Genomic DNA, 23630 nt, shown 5'->3' on the forward strand with positions numbered 1-23630 from the left:
GTCATAAGTGGATTTTGCCAGATTTGTTTCTCTAGGACAGCACTGTTTAATACGGTAACCACTAGCCATGTGGCCCACTGAATTGGATAGCACAGACATAGAATGGTTTCATCATTGCAGAAAGTTATTTTGGATAGCGCTATGTTAGAGTAATAGGCTGGGATTAGAGTTAACCTGAAGACTTTTGTTCAGTTTAGAATGGAAGTTTAAGACTAAACTGGTCCCTAGGCCTGCTCAAGGTTGAATCTGAACTCTTTAGAGTTAATTCATTCTTGTATCCCCAGCCTAAACATAAATTCTAGGCATAAAATCAGAGTTTGTTAACTAACAATGTTCTAACACAATGCATTTTTTAAATCCGCCCCACCCCTAAATCGCAAAGTATTTCTGTTGGCTGAAGACAAGTGCAAAATACACCATTTGGCACACCAGCTGGAGAACTATCCCAATGCCGTGTAATCTATAAAAAAGTGTTAGTGGCTAAAGAAGCCTGTGCCAAAGAGATTGAGTAAAGTCATGTAATTATAACAGCAGAGAGTATGTCAAAATTGAAACCTTGAGTCATGCCTGAGAAAGTTTCTGCTCCACAACCACCCCTGTGCTTCCAACAGTTGTTACTTTTACATTTCCAAGGGTTTTTTCCCACTTCCCTCACCCTGGCATGTGGAACCCAGTCTTCACTGAACTGATTTCCAAGGAGTGGTTTATGAGGTGCCAATTCTTTTGTGTATTTGCCACTTTATGATGAAATCCCTCCCTCTTTTTTGGTTATAAGTTTTCTAGATCTTTCTAATCATTTTTTAACCTCACTGCCAGAGGAATGAACGCTGGGCCTAGAGGCTAGTCAATTCACATTAAAGCCTCTCTCCCTACTCTCTGGTGTGTTCTTAAATCAGATTTGCTGGTAACTACTGGCCCAGAACCAATAACAACTGTGAGACCCAAAGTAATCATTCGCTTAAAATTTAAAATCCTCACTGGCTCTACATGGGAAATAATAAAAGTTGGTTTTACTTGACAGTTACCGTTATAGTTCACGTAACTAACGGTTAAAGAGATTTTTAGACCCAAAGTATATTTCTGTGGACTGGATGTCAAAGAAACATAGGTACTATCTACCCAAAACATACCCTTTTGTGGCTTTATCATAATACTCAAAGGTTACAACTGATTGAAAATTGGTGTGAGTACACGTGTCAAAATGAAAAAAAAAAAAAAAGGATAAATTGTCTTATAAAAATAATTAGGGCCAGAAGCGGTGGCTTACACCTGTAATCCCAGCACTTTAGGAGACCTAAGTGGGTGAATCGGTTGAGTCCAGGAGTTCGAGACCAGCCTGGGCAACATGGTAAAACCCCATGTTTACCAAAAATATTCTAAAAAAGAAAAATTAGCCAGGTATGGTGGCATGTGCCTGTAGTTCCAGCTACTCAGGAGGCTGAAGTGGGTGGACTGCTTGAGCCTGGGAGGCAGAGGTTGCAGTGAACTGAGATGGCACCACTGCACTCTAGCTTAGGCAACAAAGTGAGATCCCACATCAAAAAAAAAAAAAAAAAAAGAAAAGAAAAAGTAAAAAGAAAGAAAAGTAAAGCTAATCATACAGCAGGGCGCAGAGGCTCACACTTGTAATACCAGCACTTGAAGAGGCCAAGGCAGGCAGATCACTTTAGCCCAGGAGTTCAAGACCAGCCTGAGCAACATGGCGAAGCCCCACATCTCTACAAAAAATGCAAAAATTAGCCAGGTGTTGTGGAGCGCACCTGTGGTCCCAGCAACTCAGGAGGCGGAGGCAAGAAGATCACTTGAGCCCAATAGGTGGAGGCTGCAGTGAGCTGTGATCATGCCACTGTACTCCAGCCTGGGCGACAGAGTGAGACCTTGTCTCTGGGGAAAAAAAAAAAATATATATATATATACATATATATATATATATAAAATAAAGAAGAAAGATAATTATAGGATTTGGGGCCCAGAAAGAGCAGAGAGGAAAAAAGGTAGCAGTAGTAATAGTAGTAGTAGTTGTTGTTATAATAGTTGCTGTTCTGGTTGCTGCAGTAGCAGTAGTAGAACACTAATTGAACAAAATGCTTTTCTTTTCCTGGTAAGCACTGCCACTATCATCATGGTAATTAAAGTACATTCCAACATGACTTTTAATGTAACTACATTTGAAATGTCTCAGTGTTGTTATCTAATGGAGTATATGAAAAAGTTATTGCTGGTGTGTAATAAACTCTCCATAATTTAATAAAACAAAAACAAAAAAAAAACAAAAAAACAAAAAAATAATACCAGTGGTGGCAGCGACAATAGCAATAGACGAAGCATTAGCAGCAACTACTGCTGTTGCAGAAGTAGCAGCAGAAATGGCACATTTTTAATCTTCTTATTTGTTTGTTTTTTGTTTTACTTTAAGCTCTGGGATACATGTGCAGAACATGCAGGTTTGTTACATAGCTATACATGTGGAAATGGCATGTTTTTAAGCATCTACAAGTGCTATACCAGATGCCTTACATGTATTAACCTCATTTAATCTTCCCAGCAGCTTGTAGTAGACATACTGTCCCCATCTTACAGGCAAGGAATTGAGATTCAGAGAAGTAACTTGCCTAAAGAAATGCCATCAGTGAAATGGTACAGCCTAAAGTACATCACCCAGGTGTGTCTGACACTAAAACCTGTGTTCCCTCCAAGTCACAACCCATCCTTCAACCCGTTTAGAGAGCCGAGTCCAGTGGCTGGTCCTAAAACTAGGCCTCAGTGTGAGGAAAGAACTTTGTGCCACTGATATTTATGTTTTCTTCTGTGGAAATCCTCTAACTCAAAGTAGAATATGTTCAAGCAGCAGGAGTAGGTTTTTATATTATTTTCTCCCATCTGAAGGTTCATAGTTCTGAGTTTCAGACCAATGCCAGTCAAACAGCCGTAGTCTAGCAAGCAAGGTCAAGGCTCAAGGACAGAGTTTTCTTGGACTAAATGAATTTTGAGTTTCAAGCCCAGCCTCAGGCTATAGCAACATGGATAACTGTGACACCTCAGGGTTTCCAAGAGGGATCAGCTGGCATGGATACAAATCACTTCTGACAAAGAAAACCTGTTGATGCATTCCATTTAAATTTTTTTCAACCAGCATTAAAATAATCTTCGGCTTTCCAAAGAGTGATTATGTCAGAAGAGATCCAAAGGGTTATAGAGGCCAGAAACCTTTGAGACTGAGGCCTGAAACCTTTGGAGTAATTGGTACAGCCCCAGAAATCTCTAATTTACTGTAATTTGGTGGTCAAAACCACTGAATGAAAATACACTTGTCAAAAAACTCTGGCCTGTGTTTGTACCCTCAAATGCTTTCTGCAACACCTCAGTAGGCAGATGAATGGGCAGTAGAATCAGCTTCCTAAGAACTCTAAGATGTTTTTAGCCCCAAAGCATATGAATTTGTGGATAGAATCAGGGATTCTTCCAGTTTAAATTGGCAATTTTTACATTTTCACCTTTCAACCCAGTGGCACCTGGGCAGCAGTTCAGGCCTTGGCCCAAGGGCAAGGACTTATCTCCAGAAAGCATCGTGGGTGTGGTCTCAAGCTTATCTAAGTCAAGGGACTTTTCAGGGCAGGGTGAGCCCTTGTTTCCTTCAGAATGATCCAATTAAAATAAGGAAGATGTTGCTGATAAAGAGACTGCACATTACAAAGAGAAAAATCCCTACTGCCTCACCTGATCTTACCAAGAGGAATCTTTTTAAATACCTGGTAATAAAGTTCACCTGGCTGCGTCTCCTGGATTCCAGATCTTTCTTTCCCACAAAGTACATCTACTGGCAAAAAGGAGCAGTCAGGAGTAAATGCTTGCATCTTGGACAGGATCAGCTCTTTCTCAATCCAGTGCCCTAAAGAGCAGTTCCCAGAGGTAAAGAGTCCTGTAATGTCAAGAGAGTGCATAAGGCCTGCTTAACCATTGTCTCATTCCTTTGCCTTCACCTGAAATGCCGTTGTCCATCTGCCCCTACAGCTATCCCTCTGTCCATTCTTCAGGGCAACTTAAATTCCTGCCATACATTAGGTGCTCCGTAAATTATTGGGTGGTGAGAGATGGAAGAAGGGAGTAGGAAGGCAGGTGCAGAGGTACTTGGCACTTATTTAGGATGAATGTATGTATACATAGATGAGTACACAAAGCCTTCTATTAACACCCCATTTAGTAAACTCCTGCTTTCCTCTTGAGTATCTCTCTTGCTCATTTTTTGGTGCCACTTATGCAGTTCTTCCTTGCATTAGAGTGATGTGCCACATCTCTCTCTGCAAGGAGATGGCATCATACCCCACCCAGCCCCCATCCCCCTGCAGCTCTAATCCTGTAATGAGGCAGAGCTGGGGCTCAGCAGGTCACAGATTCTAACTGCCCAACTTAGGGACACAGCAGTAATAGCCATCGTGACTAAGCGGGACTAACCATTTCAGGCCAACGCTTTAACGGGAGAGGTAATTGTCTAACTCCTTTCCTGCTGGTATGTTTCTGCAGTATCACGGCCACAGCTGCCAGCATCGGAGCTGCTGGTGTGCCCCAGGCTGGCCTGGTGACCATGGTGATTGTGCTGAGTGCCGTGGGCCTGCCCGCTGAGGATGTCACCCTGATCATTGCTGTCGACTGGCTCCTGTGAGTTGAAATAAATGCACTGCCTCAGCCGGATGTGCAGGCGGGCTTCCCAGCCTCGCGGGCTCTGCAGTCTGTCATCATTCTCTCCTCAAATTGCCTAATGAGCCACCTGTTGCTACTTTAATTTTCCTCTGACCAGGCCATCTGATAATGTGCTTAAAAATTAACTCCTCATAATGTGGAGTAGTGATTTTAAAAAGCCAGTGAGCTCCATCAGCTCATTATACCTGGTAATGCTCAAGGTTAGGAGCTGGGTGTGGAACAAAGATAAACACAGAACAACAAGGTGAGAAGCCAGGCAGGGCCCCGGGGCCATCCTGGCCTATCCCAGCCCCGGTTCAGCATCATAGGCTCAGAACCACCTAGTTCAAAATCAGTCCATCTTCCTAAGCATCTTCCGAACTGTTAGGGACAGTGGCATGAGCACTTGGGTTTGCATCACCATCCTGTGTCTTACCAGCTTCTTGACCTTGAGCAAGTTCCTTGACCTCGAGCAAGTTCCGTAACCTGAGGCCCAGTTGTATAATCTGTGAGATGGGAAAAAATCTGCCTATCTCATTGGGTTGTTTTAAGGACTGAGTGAGCTTATGTGAATGGAGTGTCTAGAATAGTATCGGGCAGCCCATACATACTCAATAAATGGCAAGTTTCATTGTTATGATTAGAATGAGTTGGACTATTCAGGCCCCAATCAACAACACTTTCTCTCTCTCTCTCTCTCTCACACACACACACACACACACACATACACACACAGAATACAGCAGAACATCTGTGTGAGAACGTACCTTTAGTGACCCTCAAGATTAAAGTCAGAACCAGCTTGGCTCCTAGCTTTACCCTTGATGCCCACTTCTGTGCATGGGTCTTGCAGCATCTAGGTCTGGCTCTGTCCCCTGGCATTGCAGGTAAGTATCACTCCACATGGAGCCTTTGCTCAGAACAAGCTCAGGCTCACTGGGGAGTACAGTGCTAGGTACTGTAGTTTGCAGGTGATAGATAAGATGGAAAGGGAAGCAGAGACATCCTATGTGGGCTTGAAAACACAGATTCACATTTCAGATGGCAAAGCCTCTGCACCTGGCTTGGAAGCTGTGTCATGGGTTGGGGGGGCCTCAGTAGCTAACTGGGCTATAGGCCCAAATGAGGTGGCACCCTTCTTGCAAAGATATCCTAGCATTGAGGCAAGATTTGGTTCTTTCTAGTGATGATGGTGGATTTGCACTTTTCTCCTTTCCCTGAGTCTTCCTAGAACCAGTTACCTTCACTGCCAAGATACCCGGATGAGTCAAAGGTCCAATTGGAGGTATGGGATAAAAAGACACTAGGTCCAGTTCAATCCCTGGACTTGTTCTAAATAACAGAAGGGCATCCAGTGTGGCCATGTGTAAGCATTGTCAGCCTTTTCTGTTCTGCAGATGTAGTTTTCACAAGATTCCCCCTGCATGCAGTTGCTATCAACAAAGCACCAGTATCAAAATGGATCCTCTCCTCTGCAGTGTGCCTTCTCTACCTGTCTTCCTGTCACCGGTCTCTTCCCCAGGCTCTCTGGGAGTTAAGACCGGATGAGGGTGGCTCACGGAGAAATCCATTCCTGGGCTAACCTGTGTTTTCTGACCCCGTGCTCTGCGCCATGCCTCCTGGTTTGCTCATAAGTAGAGTGACCTAGATTGGTAAATAAACAAGTACACCATAGACCTGAACACACACACGCATACCCCACATGCACATGGTACATACACCACCCACAAAACACCCAAGTTCTCTGACCTTTGCCCAAAGACAGCCCACAATGGCATTTGCATTGAATCTAGAAAACCACAAGACAGAGGTTAGGGCTGAAAAACTTACTGAATTCTGAACCTCCCTCAGTTCCCCCAGAAAATATCTGGAACAACTCTATTCATGTTTCTTTGGGAAAGAGGAGGGAATTTAGGGAGACTTAGGGAAATCATTGCTACTTTGGGAAAGCTCATGCTATGCCTTTATGAACAACCCCAGGCCTGTGAGGAGCCTTCAGTAAGTCAGTCATAAGGACAGCACTTTCTACATTTACTTAAATCTAAACTGAACATGTCAGGTCATTGCATCTCTCCGATGATGAAGGAAAATGAAATCTGGGCCTCCTGTCTGACGCCTCCCATCTCTCCCCAGGGACCGGTTCAGGACCATGGTCAACGTCCTTGGTGATGCTTTTGGGACAGGCATCGTGGAAAAGCTCTCCAAGAAGGAGCTGGAGCAGATGGATGTTTCATCTGAAGTAAACATTGTGAATCCCTTTGCCTTGGAATCTACAATCCTTGACAACGAAGACTCAGACACCAAGAAGTCTTATGTCAATGGAGGCTTTGCAGTAGACAAGTCTGACACCATCTCATTCACCCAGACCTCACAGTTCTAGGGCCCCTGGCTGCAGATAACTGAAAACAAGGAAGGACATTTCCATGAGAGTCATCTCAAACACTGGTTAAGGAAAAGAAAAATGCTAATGGCCAGGTGTTCATTTGATTTGATATACAGACCTCCAGATTATTTTGTATATTTGGATTCACAGCCTTTGCTCTCCAGGTTTTGGGATTTGGGTGTGGGGTAAGATGAAGGGAAATCCATTGAAAGCAAAGTTCTATTATCTGAGTTTTAGAAATTCTATAAGAGACAAAGTTTGGAAGTACATAAAGTAATAACTATTAGAATTAGGTAATGGATATGAAAAAGAAAATGCTTTCTCGTGCATAGACAAGTGTTTTGGGTTAAAAAAAAATATTCTGTCATTGGTTACAAATGTTTACTCAGGCTTTCTATTGGCATGAATTTCCTTTGACCTTTCACTTTTTTATAAATTATAATGCATCTCAACCACCTCTCCCCAGTTAATGTGCCAAAATGTCCATTTTTAACTTATCTCCAGCCAATTTCAAAGAAAACAGACCAGCATAGTTCTGCAATAAGTTTTAAGATGGGCATAGGGTTTGGAAGAAAGGGAGAAGGATTCTTTTTTCAATGTACTGTATTGGGACGCTGGTAACTATTAACCCAGTGTTCAGCGTAGAGCTATATATATATATATATGTATATATTTATTATTTTCATATAATTTGCCAGACAGAGATCAGAACTGAACCGTCAATGTGAAATAAAGAGTTCTCCTTGTACTTGAATAATAACCACAATTCCAACCCAGGTCTGCTTTGGGGCTTATCAGAACTCCTTTCTCAGGAGCACTAGAATGAGAAATCATGTTGTTCGATCATTTCACATCTGTATATCAGCCCTAAAGCAGAGATGTACTATGGTGATACTCCAAGGTGGCATAGCCATTCATTTACAATTTCCAGATTTGAGCTGCCTCGAGGCAATCCATATTAGCTCTGCATAAGATTATATACAAAGCTGTCACTCACAAAAGGCTGGATGTGCTTTCATCCAACTGGAAGGCTTTATTCTTCCAAGTTCATTCGTACTCAAAGAGGCCAGTACTTTGCCATCCTTGCACTTCTGTTATCAGGGCCCAAATAATGTTGGCCAGCTACCAACTAAGTTGTATTTTAATAAAGATTCCATGGGTTGAACAAGCCACATTGCAGAAAAAGACCTGCCCCTAACCTGGGTTCTTGCAGAGTAAATCCCATGACATAAACTGATATCAGTGGTTCGGGGAAAATAGTTCCATTCTATGACACTCGTCTCCTCCTCCAGGGAGGACTGTTCTAACCGGTAATCTTGGCCCTATTCATTACATTCTCTGCTTGTCATTCTGCTAATTTATGAAGATAGTTTATTAAAGTCTGTGCTTCAGTTCTCATCTTGTAAATAATGCTTAACATAAACTTGTACTTACACTGAGATCCAAAATAGTCATGTTTCTGCAGTATTGTGTAGCCAACTTAAACCTGTGCTTTCATGTTTAAGAAATGAGAAATTGTGCCAAAGATAGCAGAAGAGTAAATAAGTACTCAGTATTGACCACCTACATCTGAAATCTACAACATAATGATACTGAATTGTTATGTAAACATCATAAATAGTAAATAATGATTCAATGTGAATTTTAAAATGCAAATATTGCTATTGTTTATAAGAAATAAATCTAAATGTAAATGAAATTGAATCAGTAATTTCTCTTGGGCTAAATGGTTCTACCCCTTACTAGGATGCCCCAATTAGTGGCACTAGAGTTGGCAGAGCTGTTCATGAGCTGCGAGTTATCATTTTGGAGTCAGTTTGTAACCAGCCTCTTAACACACTGCTGTTAACTCATAAAAGAGAACAATGTTCCATTTCAGTCTCAATAAACACTTCCCTCATTCTTTCCTCCCGCCTTTTTCTTCTTGTTATCTGTTGTTTTAACTTACTTGGATGGGTGTGGGAAGGCAGAGATATGATCAGCTGAATTAGATTTTACACAGTGTTTTTTTTGTTTGTTTGTTTTTTGAGATATAATCTCGCTCTGTCACCCAGGTTGGAGTGCAGTGGCATGATCTCAGGTCACTGCAGCCTCCTCCTACTGGGCTCAAACCTCAGCCTCCTGAGTAGGTGGAACTACAGGCACATACCATTACTCCAGCTAATTTTTCTATTTTTTGTAGAAACAGGGTCTCAATATGCTGCCCACACTTGTCTTGAACTCCTGGCCTCAAGTGATTCCCCTGCCTCATCCCCACAAAGTGCTAGGATTACAAGCGTGAGCCAGTGTGCCTAGCTGGATTATTGTTTTCAAACCTTTTTACCCCAAGAATGAAAAAGCGAGGCTTGAGGAAAGATAATCCGATTGTTCATGTTAGCCAATGGGATTACAAGGCGGAAATACAGTGCCATTATGAACAGCTGCATGCATATTTTGTGGCGGAGATGAAAGTAGGATTTTGTTAGAAGTTACTACAGTAAGAGATAGTCGGCTGGACGCAGTGGCTCACCCCTATAATCCCAGCACTTTGGGAGGCCGAGGCAGGCAGATTGCTTGAGGCCAGAAATTCAAGACCAGCATGGGCAACAAAGAAAGACTCTGTCTCTACAAAAATATACAAAAATTAGCCGGGAGTGATGGTGTGTGCCTGTAGTCCCAGCTACTCAGTAGGCTTAGGTGGGAGGATCACCTGAGCCTGGGGAAGTTGAGGCTGCAGTGAGCTGTGATAGCGCCACTGCACTCCAGTCTGAGTGACAGAGACCCTATATTTAACAACAACAAAAAAAGTCTTACCTCTCAATATGATGGTGGCTTGGTTTCACTAAAGGACCAATCCTGCCCTCTGAAGTAAGATTACAAGCTACAAATGGCTGTGTTCAGAGTGATCTCTGATGGGATGGTGCAGTCCTGCCTAGAATACCTCAGACATGAGGGGATTCTGCAGGGGGCAATGGACTTACTTGCTGTGACAGACAACAAAGGAATGAACAGCTCCCTATTTCCCACTGAGAGGATCCTATCTCCTCAGAAAAATACCTATTGCTACCTGGCCAAAGGAATACCGGGTAGTTTCCTTTGTGTACAACATGGGAGAAAATACTCAACAACACAATTCCTTAGAAAAAGATACTTGTTTGGAAGAGCTGGTGCCCCTGGGTCTCCATGTGATTTTGATTTTGCCTAGAGTTTACTCATGAATAGAGAAATGGTGTTATCAGCTGACAAATGACTTTATTCTTCCAGCAAATCTTTATTAGTCCAGTGGGTACAAGGCCCTTTATTAAAGCACACCCCGATTCTTAGAAGAGCCATGGGGAGTGTGCTTGGCTTATACTCAGGCAGTAGGCCGGCTGCAGTGTTTGCTTTGCAGGGGCTCAAGAATCTTCCCTCCTGGAACAGGAGACAGGAAGTGACCCTTCAGAGCCTTGGAAGGCTGCTAGAAGCTTCTATGCAACAGGATTGATATTCTGTATTCCCCAACTGCCCAGCAAGGGACTATGGAATACAATGAGTATGCACACAGCTCTGATTCCTTACCAGCTTTGTGTCCCTTGCCAACAACCTAAGCTTTGGTTTCCTCTTCCATGAAATAGGAATAAAAATTCTTTCCTCACGGGACTGCTTTCAGTGGTCAATGAGAAAATGCATGTAGCAAAGACTCTGTTACAGACTATGTCTAATAAATGCTAGTGTCTCTTCTCCCCACCCCTGCTTCTGGGAAAAAACTACACCCTTCTCCCTCCCCCATTTATTAACATGGGTAATCCATAGAGATGCAATTGCTCTTCCAGTGTTTTAGGATCCGTGTCCCTGATGTGGTGAAGGAATGAAGCTCCTACCACTTGGTGCTGGCTGAGTTCTCAGAGCAAACAGTATACCCAACCTCGTGAGATTCGTAAACAGCCCCCATTCTATAAAGGTGAAACTCTTCCAGAAATGGGACATTTTAATCTAAAGGGTAGCAAACGGAAATTTTTCCTATAAAGTGTTATGTAGGAGGTAAACAAAAAATAAGTGTTCGCAGTCATTTCCTACGCCCTGAGACACAGACAGGGATTTGAGATGCTTGGGCTGTGTGAAGCTGAGATGTACCTTCACATAACACCCCTTCATACATCCTGAAAATGAGAGTCCAGCATGAAGTTCACTTTTGCAGTCAGCCTATAAATCTTGTGTGACTATTCAAAAACAGTCTCCTCACCTGATGGAAGCAGGGCCCTACCTGGAGCTTTTTAATATACCCTGTGGGAGGAAATGTACCTCTCTGCAATCTTAGATTTTTAAAGTGAAAGCCAGATAATATAAAGAAGAAGAAGCAGGCCTTGTTAAATTAGCTTTGGGAACTATATCTTTATATATTTTGAGACAGAGTCTCACTCTGTCACCGAGGCTGGAGTGCAGTGCTGCGATCTTGGTTCACTGCAACCTCTGCCTCCTGGGTTCAAGTGATTCTCCTGCCTCAGCCTCCCGAGTAGCTGGGATTACAGGCGTGCACCACCATGCCCAGCTAATTTTTGTATTTTTGGTAGAGACAGGGTTTCGCCATGTTGGCCAGGCTGGTCTCAAACTCCTGACCTCAGGTGATCTGCCTGCCTCAGCCTCCCAAAGTGCTGGGATTACAGGCGTGAGCCACCGTCCCTGGCTGGGAACACCACATTGACCTGTATATAGAATTGGGTGAGTGTACCTAAGTGTATAAAGTTATCCATCAGGGATGGAAATGATCAGGACATTTCTCAATGGCCTAGGCTGCATGCACAGTGCCACAAAACTCCTAAGCAAGCAGTGAAATCTAACCACACAGTTGATGTCCCATTTCTTCCCTCACTAGGGCAAACCACTGTCATGTGTGATTTGGAAGGTGTCTCTCCAGAATTAGGGTGACACTTATGGTTTCATCTACAAATCTCCACTTGGCCTGCCACACCAAGTTCAAAACAGTTATGAATAAGCCCCCAAAAGACAAGATAAACATTTACATTCCTTTGATTATTCTGGCTGGAGAAAATGAGAAAGGAATACCATTGCCTCTTCTAGAGAAATTCCACTGGTTTCCAGAAGGCCCCGGCAGCGTGCAGCTCGGAAGCTCTAGCTCCATGGGGACAACTCCAGGATATTACCTAGAGAGAAAGTTGCCTCACAAAAGTACTGTTTATCAAAAAATGGAGGGAGGCAAATAACCCTGGAACTAAATGCAGAATCAACTAAACTGAGCAGTAGTATCTGGATGCCTGTCCTCCATTTTCCCTCCAAGAAGCTGCGTTTTCCTGTCAGACTGCAGGCTCTGATAGCTGCCGTTCCTCCATAACGCAGGAAAGCCATTACCAAGGCTTCAGGGCACTTCAGGGAATGTGATACAGAGTTGCATCATCTGAGCATTTCAGGGTCAAGGGTCTGGCTGCAGGGGAAGGTGCAAGAGGTCTGGAGATATAACACCAGCCAGGATTTGCTTTGTCTTTGTCTGTGCCCCGTAGAAAGTTACCTTTTCCAAGGTGAAGGTAAGACAGATTGAAATGACTTCAGTCATCTTGGGAGGGCAGTCGCTGGAGAAAGGTACTACTCCTTCCAGTTTATGAGCATGCCTTCACAAAGAGCTCAAGGCATGCACATTTTAAAGATGACTTTGATCCTCCTCCAAGCATTCAAACATAACTTTTATTTAAAGAGCCCTTGTGTTGTGTTTCCAAGGCTATTAGCTTAGCTTGGCAAGAATAACAAAAGGCCAGCCAAAAGGCCTTTCTGAGCCAAGGGCTTAAAAAAAATTATAAAGGTTCTCCAAAATGAATCCGAGGTTATCCTGTCCAGGTCTTTAGGAAACTAGGCAAGTCTGACGGATGTCAGAGAAGTGCTACTGTATAAATTCATGTGATAAAAGAAGGCAATACCAGTCGGCGATGGAGGGACACTGGCTGATTCATCCTCAACACCTGCTTCTGCCTTCCCAGCATGCCAAGTTGGCTTTACCTCTCAGGTACTTTGGAGCTAATCCTCCCATTTCCTATTTTAGCCAGAAAGGTTAAGGTAGAAAGAATGTGTCAATTTCACATGAATCACAAACCCAAGGCTCTCTGCTCCATCAGAGGAGAACAGTTAAGTTAGAAAAACATGCCACAGAAGTTGATGAAAAAATTAGACATGCAAACAATGCTGACTCAGCCTGCAAGGATATTTAGTCTGCTTTTCTTGCCACTAAGAAAATGTTTGCTTCTATATCAATCCAGGCAGTCGCTACCCTATTCTTGGGCATCATTTCCTTTCCTAGAGATGACACTCTAAGGCAAATCAAGGTCCAGTTTCTTTTAAGGTGCTGACCTAACAGCTGCAGGTATCCCCTGAGATTCCTCCCTGCCAGGATGAGTGTCCAAGCAAGTGGGATGTCCTGAGCCCAGAAGGAAAAACAGCAACAACAAGCCGAGCACAGTGGCTCAGGCCTATAATTCCAGCACTTCAGGAGGCTGAGGCGGGTGGATCACCTGAGGTCAGGGGTTTGAGACCAGCCTGGCCAACACGATGAAACCCCGTCTCTACTAAAAATACAAAAATTAGCCAGCTGTAGTGGCACATGCCTGTAGTTCCAGCTACTCGGGAGGCTGAGGCAGGAGAATGGCTTGAACCCTAGAGGCAGAGTTTGTAGTGAGCTGAGATCACGCCACTGCACTCCAGCCTGGGTGACAGAGCGAGATTCCATCTCAAAAAAAAAAAAAAAAAAAAAAAAGACACAGAGGAAGAACATTTTTATTTACTCAGCAAATGTTGGCATTGCAATTACTATGTGGCAAGCAGTGTTCTTACCACTTAAATATGAATTCATTTAATTTCATAACAGCATCATAAAGTGGGTACTATTATTATCTCCTTTTTACAAATGAAGAAACTAGCACAAAATATTAAGCAACTTCCCCAAAGACCACACAACAAATAGATGGCTCAGCCATTTGGCTGCAGTGTCACTGTTCTTCACCAGGCCTTATAAGGCAGAGAGTGCCAGGAGTACTAAAATATTAATTATAACTCAAGTGTGGGGTGGTCTAAATGTTCAAAGCAGATAAGAATCATTGGCTAGATCTACTGCATAGCATAGTAGCTATACTTAATACCGCATTGTATACTTACAAATTTGCTAATATAGTAGCTTTTACATTGTGTTCTTATCATACCCCCCAAAATAATTAATTAATAAAGAAGGTAAGAGGAAACTTTTGAAGATGATAGGTTTATGGCATGGACTTTGGTGATTGTTTCACAACTCACCAAGTTATACATGCTAAATATGTACACCTTTAGTATGCCAATCACACCTGAATAAAGTGGTTTAAGAAAAAATGAATCACTGCTAATACCAAGTGCTAATTATATGCTGCATTGTACTAAAGACTTTACATGCATAGTCTCACGCATTCTTCTTAACACTTCTATTAGGCAGGTCATATTATCGTCTGTTTCCCAGTTGAGGAAACTGTGGCTTAGGGAGGTTAAGTAATTTGCCCAAGTTCACAGAGCTGGGACTCACATGATTCCAAGTCTTTTCCTAACTATTAAGATATAGTGCTTCAAAATGTCTAAAAAGTAAGAGGAAATGCATGATAGTATCCAATCGTCACCTCTTTACAAGCTGTTTATCTTTTCTAATCATAACATTTTATTTGATACAACCAAATTTGCTCCCTCAAATTGCCTGTTTGTTTTCCCATTCTAGCAAAAATTAATTTTAAATATGTCTAGATTATCTCCCATCTCACCTAGCTGCCCAGCCTCACCTCCTTTATGGTATACAATATCATTGTGTCCCTCCCTCATATCACCTTTAAATGTTTCACTCAAATCCTAACTCTCCCCAAAATCCCTTTCTTTTCCAAAACCAGGGATGGGGAGTCAGAATAAAAACTGGAACCCTATTTCTCTTTTCCTTTTCTTGCAAAATTTTAGGGGCTGCTTTTTGTTCTTTATGCTGTGACTCCATTTCCTCCCCACTCACAAACACCTAATCCCCTACAGTCAGGCTTCCACAACACTCCTGAAACTCCGAGGTCATCGATGCCCTGCTCACGAAATCCAAAAGGCATTTTCTCAATCGTCAATTTTTACTCTTCTGCAACATTTGTCACTATCGGTTAGCTTTATATTCCACTAAGTTATTTTTCCTTGGCTTCCAAGACATTACGAGGTTCTGCCCCACCTGACCCTTTCCCACCACTCTTCCATCACTTTTGTAACCTCCTCCTCCTGCTGCTCCCTTGCTGTGGGTCTCATCTCTGCCTGTGCCACACACACAGGGTCCCCTCAAATATTTGTGGAATGAATGAACAAGCTCACATGCTTCTGGTCTTTTTCTCTCCACTATATACTCCTCCAATATTATGGATTCAACTACCATCTCTATGCAGATGATTAACAACAATGCGTATCCACAAAATCTACAGCTGCCCTTGGTTTCTCCTGCACTGATCTCCAAGCCAAATCTCAGATCCCCACTTCCAACTTCTACTGACCACTTCTTGTTGGCCTTTCCACCATCTTTTTAAACTGAATTTATCCAAAATCAATCTCATCAATCTTTTCTGTAGTCTCTCTTTCCCAGATTGGGAATTGTGTTTTTAAAAATCACCATTATTTCCCCTACAATCTAGGATCATAAACATTTCTTCTTGCTTTTGTCCCCAAAAGGTTTGAGGTTGCAAGGCAGGTCTATAGAGGTTGGTCCATTTATTTGAATCCCTCTGCTCTGGGCCTCAGGTGGGAGCCCCTGAGTGAACAGTGATGCCTCTTTGTGAAGTGAGTGACCCAAGACTTAGCCTCTGTCCAGACGTGCATCACTGGACGTGGTGTACTCCTGCATTTTCTCTTCCCAAGTAATTCTTGAATAAACAACTTGTATTTTGATAATCCTCTAAATTCTATTTACAACCATGAGGCCTTCACGATAAGAACAAGATTCAGAGGGATTAAAAAAATACGAAACAAAATCCCAGACAAGGCCTCCATTGCTTCTGAAACACCCACCCCGCCCCCTACTAATTCTGAGTGTTCCCTATTCTATCTCCCTGGCCAAAAAGAGACCACAAAAACAAAAGTCCCTAAAGGATTTTATTTGAGCTCCTATTTTGTTCTCTTAGTCCTTCAGTTCATCTTGCCTCACACATCATGAAGAATATGAATCCACAAAATGAAGGACACTGTGTCCTTATTTCTGCAGGGCAATTATTCTCTCCATCAATACTTTATTCTGCTGACTAAGTAGTTCACCTTCACTTTGTAACAAGCCCAGGCCACCTGACTTAACCACTTCTTCCTTAAAAGGGCCAGGTACCTCCCCCATACACCCACAGGTTTTTAAGCACCCCTAAAATAAGTTGTCTCATGATGTCTTCCCAGCCCTGGTATCTAATCAGCCCTTCTCTTTCCTGTGACTCTCCTACTCAGTTCAGGTTCTATTGCCCTAATTTTCAGACTTCTTCAAAGGCTTTGTCAGAGTCTCCCCACTGCCAGCCTCTACCTACCCCCAAACCATCCTGCACAAGATCATCAGGTTAATACTTTGCTTTCTGGCTCAAAAACTCTAATGGCTTCTTATTGTCTACAGCACAAAGTTGAAAATACTCACCTGAATATTTAGGACACTTCAGAAGATACCCCGGAAGACATTTCCTCTTCTCCATATGCACATGCTTCATTACACTCTCCCCAATTGCTTCACTCTCCCAAATCTCTTCTCTACCTGGTCTGCCTATTTTTTAAACACTGAAAATAAATTCTTGGCCTCCAATCCCAATACCACCTGTTTCTAACCTCCTGAAACACACAGAAGCAATAGTATCTTGGTACATAATCAGATACTGCCTTATATTATTAAGTCAATCAATGAGACTTGACTATAAAGTAATGAAATTGAATTCCACAAACCTTACTGTAAATCAATATCATTACTTTATACTACTAAACAGGAGTCAAAACTGGTGGCTTTGGGCAAGACCCAGCTTCAGACCAGCTTTATGTGGGCCACAGAGCCTTTGGCTGGTTTAGATTTGAATTTGAAGATGAACACCTTGTGGGAGGGTGGGGTGTTACATGCTCCACTTCACTCCAGCTCCCATCACTCACCATTATTTCAAACTCCACTGCTTCTGACAGTCACAAATCCTGCCTGGCCCTAAAGACATCCGAGTTTGCAACACCTTTTGGGAATCACACTTGAAATATCTCATTTAACGTCTCATTGCCCCAGTAAGTCTGGAAACTTCAAGAGGGCACAGGTTGTTTTTTATACCCCTTAGTGTGACCCCTCCCTACCCCACAGGGTCCTGCGCAATACTGAGCACACAGGAGTTTAACAAATACAAGTTGAGTAGGTCCATGTGAGGCTGTGGAATCAATTTGGTTAACTGCAGGGCTGGGAGGAGACCCAGTGAACAAAGGACGTCATCCTATCCCTTAAGCAACAACAAATGAGCTTTCATAATGAAGAGTTCCTACCGCGAATGCAACACTTCCAGCAATAACACCTACTGCCACTGCCTACGGTCTGTTCCTGGAAGTCATCCCAGTAAAACAAGTATGATGTTTATCCCAATTCAAAATTCCAATTTCAGTGAGTGTCAGTTCCTGGAGAAAAAGGAACAGGAAAGTTTATTTGGGGGTGGTGGGGAGGAGGGGACTTCCTAAAAATGCGGTTTACAAACATAACATTCCAATGACAGGAAATAAGAGCAGAAAGCCTCTCTTGTTGGCCTAAATAAGAAGTGGTTAATTGTTCCAACTTCTGTCAAGAGACCTCAGTTGCTCTGTTATTCTGAAATGTTCTGAGTTCATGTTTTTCCAACCCTTTAGGCTGAATTATCTGGGATGCCTCAAGGCCAACCAGGTGGCAGCCAAGGGGTGACAGGAAGTGGTACAGAGAACCTGAGATTTGGAAACAACACAGAGCAGGGTTTGCAAACTGGCTCTGACACTTGCTTTTCTGAGCCTCAGTGTCCTTAGCAAGAAATAGGGGGAACAATGCTTTCCTCAAAAAATTAAATGAGATGAGAATAAGAATAGCTAATGCCCACTGAGTGCTCATTTTGTGCCAGGCACTGATTTAATGTACTTTAAATGTATTACCTACCAACAATAACATTATTAGATAGATACTATTATTACCTCCATATTATACATAAGGACACTGAGACACAAAAAGGTTAAATTATCTGTCCAAGGCACTCAGCCTGTAAATGGCAGAACTAGGATTTAAATCCAGGTACTAGGAGGGGTGCGGTGGCTCATACCTGTAAGCCTAGCACTTTGGGAGGCCAAGATGGCAGATCACTTGAGGCCAGGAGTTCAAGACCAGCATATAGGGCAATATAGGGAGACTTCTTCTCTATTTTTTATATTAAAAAAAAAAAAAAGAAAACAAAATACACACACACACACACACACACGGGGGGGGTGGGGGGTGAGGTGGGGCGGTGCTAACGGATCACTCTAAAAGATGCAGAATCCCAAGGAAAAATTTTGGACCAGAAACTCCTCATTTTGTTGAAGAAGCTCCATCAACTCAGCTATCAAGAAAAGGACCCATCTGCACCAAGTAATAGCTCCTGTCCTAGACATGACCCTGTTTTGACCAAATTCCCTATGTGAAATTAAGCATAGGTTCTTTCCTTTGATAAATAAAGTAACTTTATTACCATAATTTGGTGCCCCTAGATTCAGTGTGGAGGATGGAAGGCTCCCAGGCCAAAGGAGCAAAGGGTTGGGACTCTTCTTACTGTTGGCAGGGTTCCCAGCACAAGGGAAGAGAGGTCTCCTCAAGACCTGCAGGTCCCCCAAGTAGTGCTAGGAGGGGTCCCCTAACCAGAGAAAGACAGCAGCCCCATCCGGTGGTACTAGTGGGTTCTCTGGTCACAGCACGGACTAGAGAGCATATCCTGTTCCTCAGGCTGCCCTCCAGAGAACCCAGCGGGCTCCTTTGATGGAACCAACTCGGGGGAGTACTGGCTATACTGAGAGTAGCCTGGCATTTGGGCGCTAGGGCTAAACTCACACACATACCCATCAGTCTTCTCAAATTACACCTAAAACCAACCACCTCTTTTATGTCAAACATATAATTTGCACTTTCATTTTTTAAAAATCTCTTTCATAACTCATGGCCTACAGGCTTCAGCTAAGTCAGGTGACCACAGAGAACTGGCCTCATTGTACAGCAGCTTTTGTTTGGAGGGCCTAGGTTCCACAAAGGATATTTTCTTAGGAGCCTCTGCAAACCAAGACCCCATGAAACATGTCCATAAAATATGCTCCACGCTTTGACAGATCTGCAACCATAAAAGTCAAGAAAGGAATTAGAAACTGAAGCAAGACATATGGGAATTATTTTTATGATGTTTAATGACACAGATCTTCCCAAAGTAATCCAAACCCCCAAACATCACAAAATTATTCATACTATTATATACTCCAAAAGCAAAATACTTCAACTGCAATCCTTGCCCCAGCATGATTCCTCAAAATTGAGATAACTCCTTGAGAAATAAAAAGTAAAAATGATTATAATTTAAGGAATAGAGTTAATAAATGCGAAAGTAGAGGGAAAAAAGTATAATTTAGTGTGAAAACCAAAAATGACTTTAAATAAGAACGTGTATTTAAGATCTTATTAAATTAAAGAGTTATGCTCAAACCATTTCAAAAAACACTGAATATTGAATGCATGGTGTATATTTTAACAATAAATGAAATGGGATACCAATTCATTAGGGCTGCTTTCCTTTAGCTGAGACTTATAGCATAACCTTAATGTAACACAGTATTTTCTTATTTTTGATGACTACTTAGAGGTAACATCAGAATAACAAATTGACAACTATAGTTTCAGAGAGACTGAGAATATATTAGCACATGTAATTTAAGCTTGCTGTTGGCCTTGCCAAGGTGGAATACTGGTTGTGATACAGGTTGAGTCTCCCTCATCTTTAATGCTTGGGACTGACCAGAAGTGTTTTAAACTTGGGTTTTGGTTTTTGATTTTGTATTTTGGAATATTTACGTAAACACAATGAAGTATCTTCGGGATAGGGGATAGGACCCAAGTCTAAACATGAAATTCATTTATGTTTTATATACACTTTATACACATAGCCTGAAGGTAATTTTATACATGATTTTAAATAATTTTGAGCATGAAACGAAGTTTCAAATGCATTTGACTGCAACCTGCCACATGCGGTCAGATGTGGAATTTTTCACTTATGGTGTTATATTGTGCTCAAAAAGTTTTGGATTTTGGAGCATTTCAGATTTCAGATTTTTAGATTGGGAGGTTCAACTTGGATATACCTTTATTTGGCTGAAATTCTGAGAAGAGAATAAATGAATTTTGTTTTGTTGTTTTTGTTTTTGGAGTTCCTTTTCTAATTTTTAATTTCATTTCCTTAATTTACCTAATGAACCAATCCCTATGATCACAATGAGAAAAGAAAACTTGTCTCTCACTGAATCTTCTAAAAACTGAACAAGTTTTAGGGTAGTGTCTTACTCTATTCAGGCTGCTATAACAAAATGTCATGAACTGGGTAGTTTACACACAACAGGAATTTATCTCTCACAGTTCTAGAAGCTGGGAAGTCCGAGATCAAAATGTTGGCAGATTCAGAATCTGGTGAGGGCCCTCTTCCTGGTTCAGAGATGGAGCCTTCTCGCTGTCTCCTCGCCAGTGGAAATGGGCAAACGAGCTCCCTTGAGCCTATTTATAGGGCACTAATCTCATTTAGGAGGGGTCCACCCTCACAACCTCATCACCTCCCAAAAGGCCCCATTTCCTTAGAGGTTAGGAGTTCAACATACAAATTTTGAGGGAACACAAACATTCACACTATAGTAGGGCTGGTAGAGGAAAATGCTATGGTTATACTATGAAGGAGGGACATAAGTTTCCATTTTCAGGCCCCTCTTCTCTGGGTCTGTATCAATGAAGACAAATGTGCCTCTAGTCTCCCTTTATCCCATCCCCTTCCTCTTCCTGCTCCCTCACACTGTGTAAGCATTTCATAAATGCACCTTCCTAACTAACTTTAAAACCTGGCATTGGCAGTCCTATCTGTAGAACCTATTCACTTAATGTGTAGCTCTTTTGGAGAAATATTTGAGGAAGGTTTTGTTCCTCATCTAAATTTACAAAGAATTGCTGGAACAAAGGAGTAGGAAACAGAAGGAGCAGTTTAAACTACACTCCAAAGGAGCTAGCCTCCTCTTACAAATTTATCACAGAAATTCAACATTTAAAACAAGATCTGAATTATCCAGATGTAATGCTGTTTTCCAAGGTTTTTAGTGGGCTTCATGTAAATCAAGCCTAACACTAAGAAATAAACAACAACAAAAAAAGGATATACCACAAAGAGAAAGTCAGGTTGACAGTCTTTTCTGGAGGATTTATCAGGTTATTCCTGTGAATACCAACTTCCTCTAGCTCATATATAATTAATGAGAGACAGAGAGAAAGGGATCAGAAGGAAGAAGAGAGAAAGAAAGAAGTTTTCAAGAACACATCCACTGTCAAAAATGAAGAATACCTTAAAAGGCATCTCGACATTTTTGTTAGAATTCTTTTTTTTTTTTTTTTTTTTTTTTGAGATGGAGTTTCGCTCTTTTTGCCCAGGCTGGAGTGCAATGGCACGATCTCGGCTCACCGTAACCTCCGCCTCCCGGGTTCAAGCGATTCTCCTGCCTCAGCCTCCCGAGTAGCTGGGATTGCAGGCATGCGCCACCATGCCTGGCTAATTTTGTATTTTTAGTAGAGACGGGGTTTCTCCATGTTGGTCAGGCTGGTCTTGAACTCCCGACCTCAGATGATCCACCCACCTCAGCCTCCCAAAGTGCTGGGATTACAGGCTTGAGCCACCGCACCTGGCCTGTTAGAATTCTAAGAAGTGCTTTCCAAATGGATAAGCACCTGCCACCCAACTACAGTGCTTCCTCTTTCATGTTCAAAATAAACATGCAAAAACACAAATTTTCCAGCTTGACAAGAAAATGTGACCCCCCAAACAGCAAACACTTTAATCAACAACTCTTACCTGGGCACAAAAGACTGAGTACAGCATTTGGTTTAAAGGGGATTAGACATCAGTGATTCAACATAGACAACAAAAATTATTCATTTCTTTAAGGATGCTTCAATTGTCGTAGTGAGTGAGCTCTTCATGATCCTCCTTCAGCTTTCATTAATTTCCCCTGCAAAATTTGAAGCAATATATTCTACATATGGTATTGAGAAAAAGGCAAACACCCAATACAAGTAAGGAGAAAAAGATAATTTCATACTACCCCAATCTTGGCATGTAGCTATGCCTTGGGATCACTTAGTCTCCCCGGATTCCCACAACAGAATAACCCAGTGAGCATAGTGAGCATCTGTGCGACCTTGGGCAATTTACTTGACGTCTTTGTAAAATATCAGGATGATGACAGAGTATCTACCTCTTACTATTATTGTGAAGAGTTAGCACAGTCCTTGCTACATAGTAAATGTGCCAAAATAGGTGTTATTCAGTTGACCTGTTAAACATGTTCCAATCAACTATATTCTACTGAACAAATTTCCTTCCTTCCTTCCTTCCCTCCCTCCTTTCCTTCTCTGTCCTTTTCTTTCTTTTTCTTTCTCTTTCTTTTTTTTCTTTTTCTTTTCTTCCTCTTTCTTTCCTTCCTTCCTCCTTTCCTTTCCTTTCCTTCCTTTCTTTGCTTTCTTTGTGATGCAGTCTCACTCTGTAATTTGGCATTGCACACTGGGGGCCATGATGTCATGGCAATCATGCCTTCCAAGAGAACTAGGGATAATCTGATGGGTTTCTTTGTGGGAGGTTTTGTTTGGTTTTTTGGATGTTTGTTTTTTGTGTGGTAAAATTCACCAATTTTAAATATACAAGGGATACTCTGTTTATACCAAAACCACCAAGTCCCAAAAGATCCAGAAGTAGATGTATTCCAACCCCTTCAACCCATTTCTTTCACTCATTCCCTCCCTCTACCTGGTCAGATAATTTGACTCATTGTTTTTGGCTAAAGAATCCCTGACCTTTTTGTGGTAAGAATCTACTTTTTCATCTCCCTGGGATCTCGAGATCACTGGGGAGCCAGGACCTGGCAGTGAAACAGATATGGAGAAAGGGAGAGACAGGAATTGGTGCTGCCATTAGAAGAGAGTCCTCAAGAAAAGCCAGAACTGGGACACACCATGGGAGCCACTGGGTTGTGTGTGGGGGATGCCTCCTGCCTGGGGTCTGTCCTCCCAACCCACAGGAGTGGCTCTGGCTGTCCTGTTCAGTTATTTGATCTTGCCTGTTTGGATCTTTCCTGGACTCACTGAGATGGATGCTCAGCATCTTTCAGATAAACGCCCTGTTTGCTTAAGACTAGCCAGAGTCACCTGGGTTTTTTACAATCACTAAACCTTCACTAAAATGACCCTCCAGGATCCCAGCCTCTCCAGGAATCCATGACTCAAGAAGTGGTGTCAGGGAGGATGGTATGGAGACTTCCAGAGAAGGTCTTCTAAACTTATGTCAAACCACTGGGTAGGAATTCCTGTTAT

The 23630-nt window shown here is 42.2% G+C and overlaps 2 protein-coding genes across 18 annotated transcripts in view; one reads left to right on the forward strand and one right to left on the reverse strand.

The window, feature by feature from the left end:
* LOC105491831 (solute carrier family 1 member 1) overlaps positions 1-8967 on the forward strand; it is a 91841-nt gene extending 82874 nt beyond the window's left edge. For both annotated transcript variants that reach the window (XM_011758531.2, XM_071077755.1), the window contains exons 11-12: positions 4522-4656; positions 6811-8967. In XM_011758531.2, the coding sequence (XP_011756833.1) occupies positions 4522-4656; positions 6811-7057 (382 nt within the window). In that variant the 3' untranslated portion in view covers positions 7058-8967. The remainder of the gene's footprint in view (positions 1-4521; positions 4657-6810) is intronic.
* LOC105491830 (spermatogenesis associated 6 like) overlaps positions 1-23630 on the reverse strand; it is a 97440-nt gene that overhangs the window by 18192 nt on the left and 55618 nt on the right. For 6 of the 16 annotated variants that reach the window (XM_024796067.2, XM_024796064.2, XM_024796066.2 and 3 more), the window contains one exon: positions 21644-22273. Coding sequence is in view for 1 of the 16 variants with exons in the window: in XM_024796065.2 (XP_024651833.2) it covers positions 22241-22273 (33 nt within the window). In the remaining 15 variants the exon portion in view is untranslated. Of the gene's footprint in view, positions 17660-18321; positions 19357-19403; positions 19564-21643; positions 22274-23630 lie in introns of those variants that run through there. The other 10 variants (XR_011612527.1, XR_011612525.1, XR_011612530.1 and 7 more) reach the window with 9 other exon arrangements.

The sequence above is a fragment of the Macaca nemestrina genome, chromosome 14 (genome assembly GCF_043159975.1).
Source record: "Macaca nemestrina isolate mMacNem1 chromosome 14, mMacNem.hap1, whole genome shotgun sequence".
In the NCBI taxonomy this organism is placed as follows: Eukaryota; Metazoa; Chordata; class Mammalia; order Primates; family Cercopithecidae; genus Macaca; species Macaca nemestrina.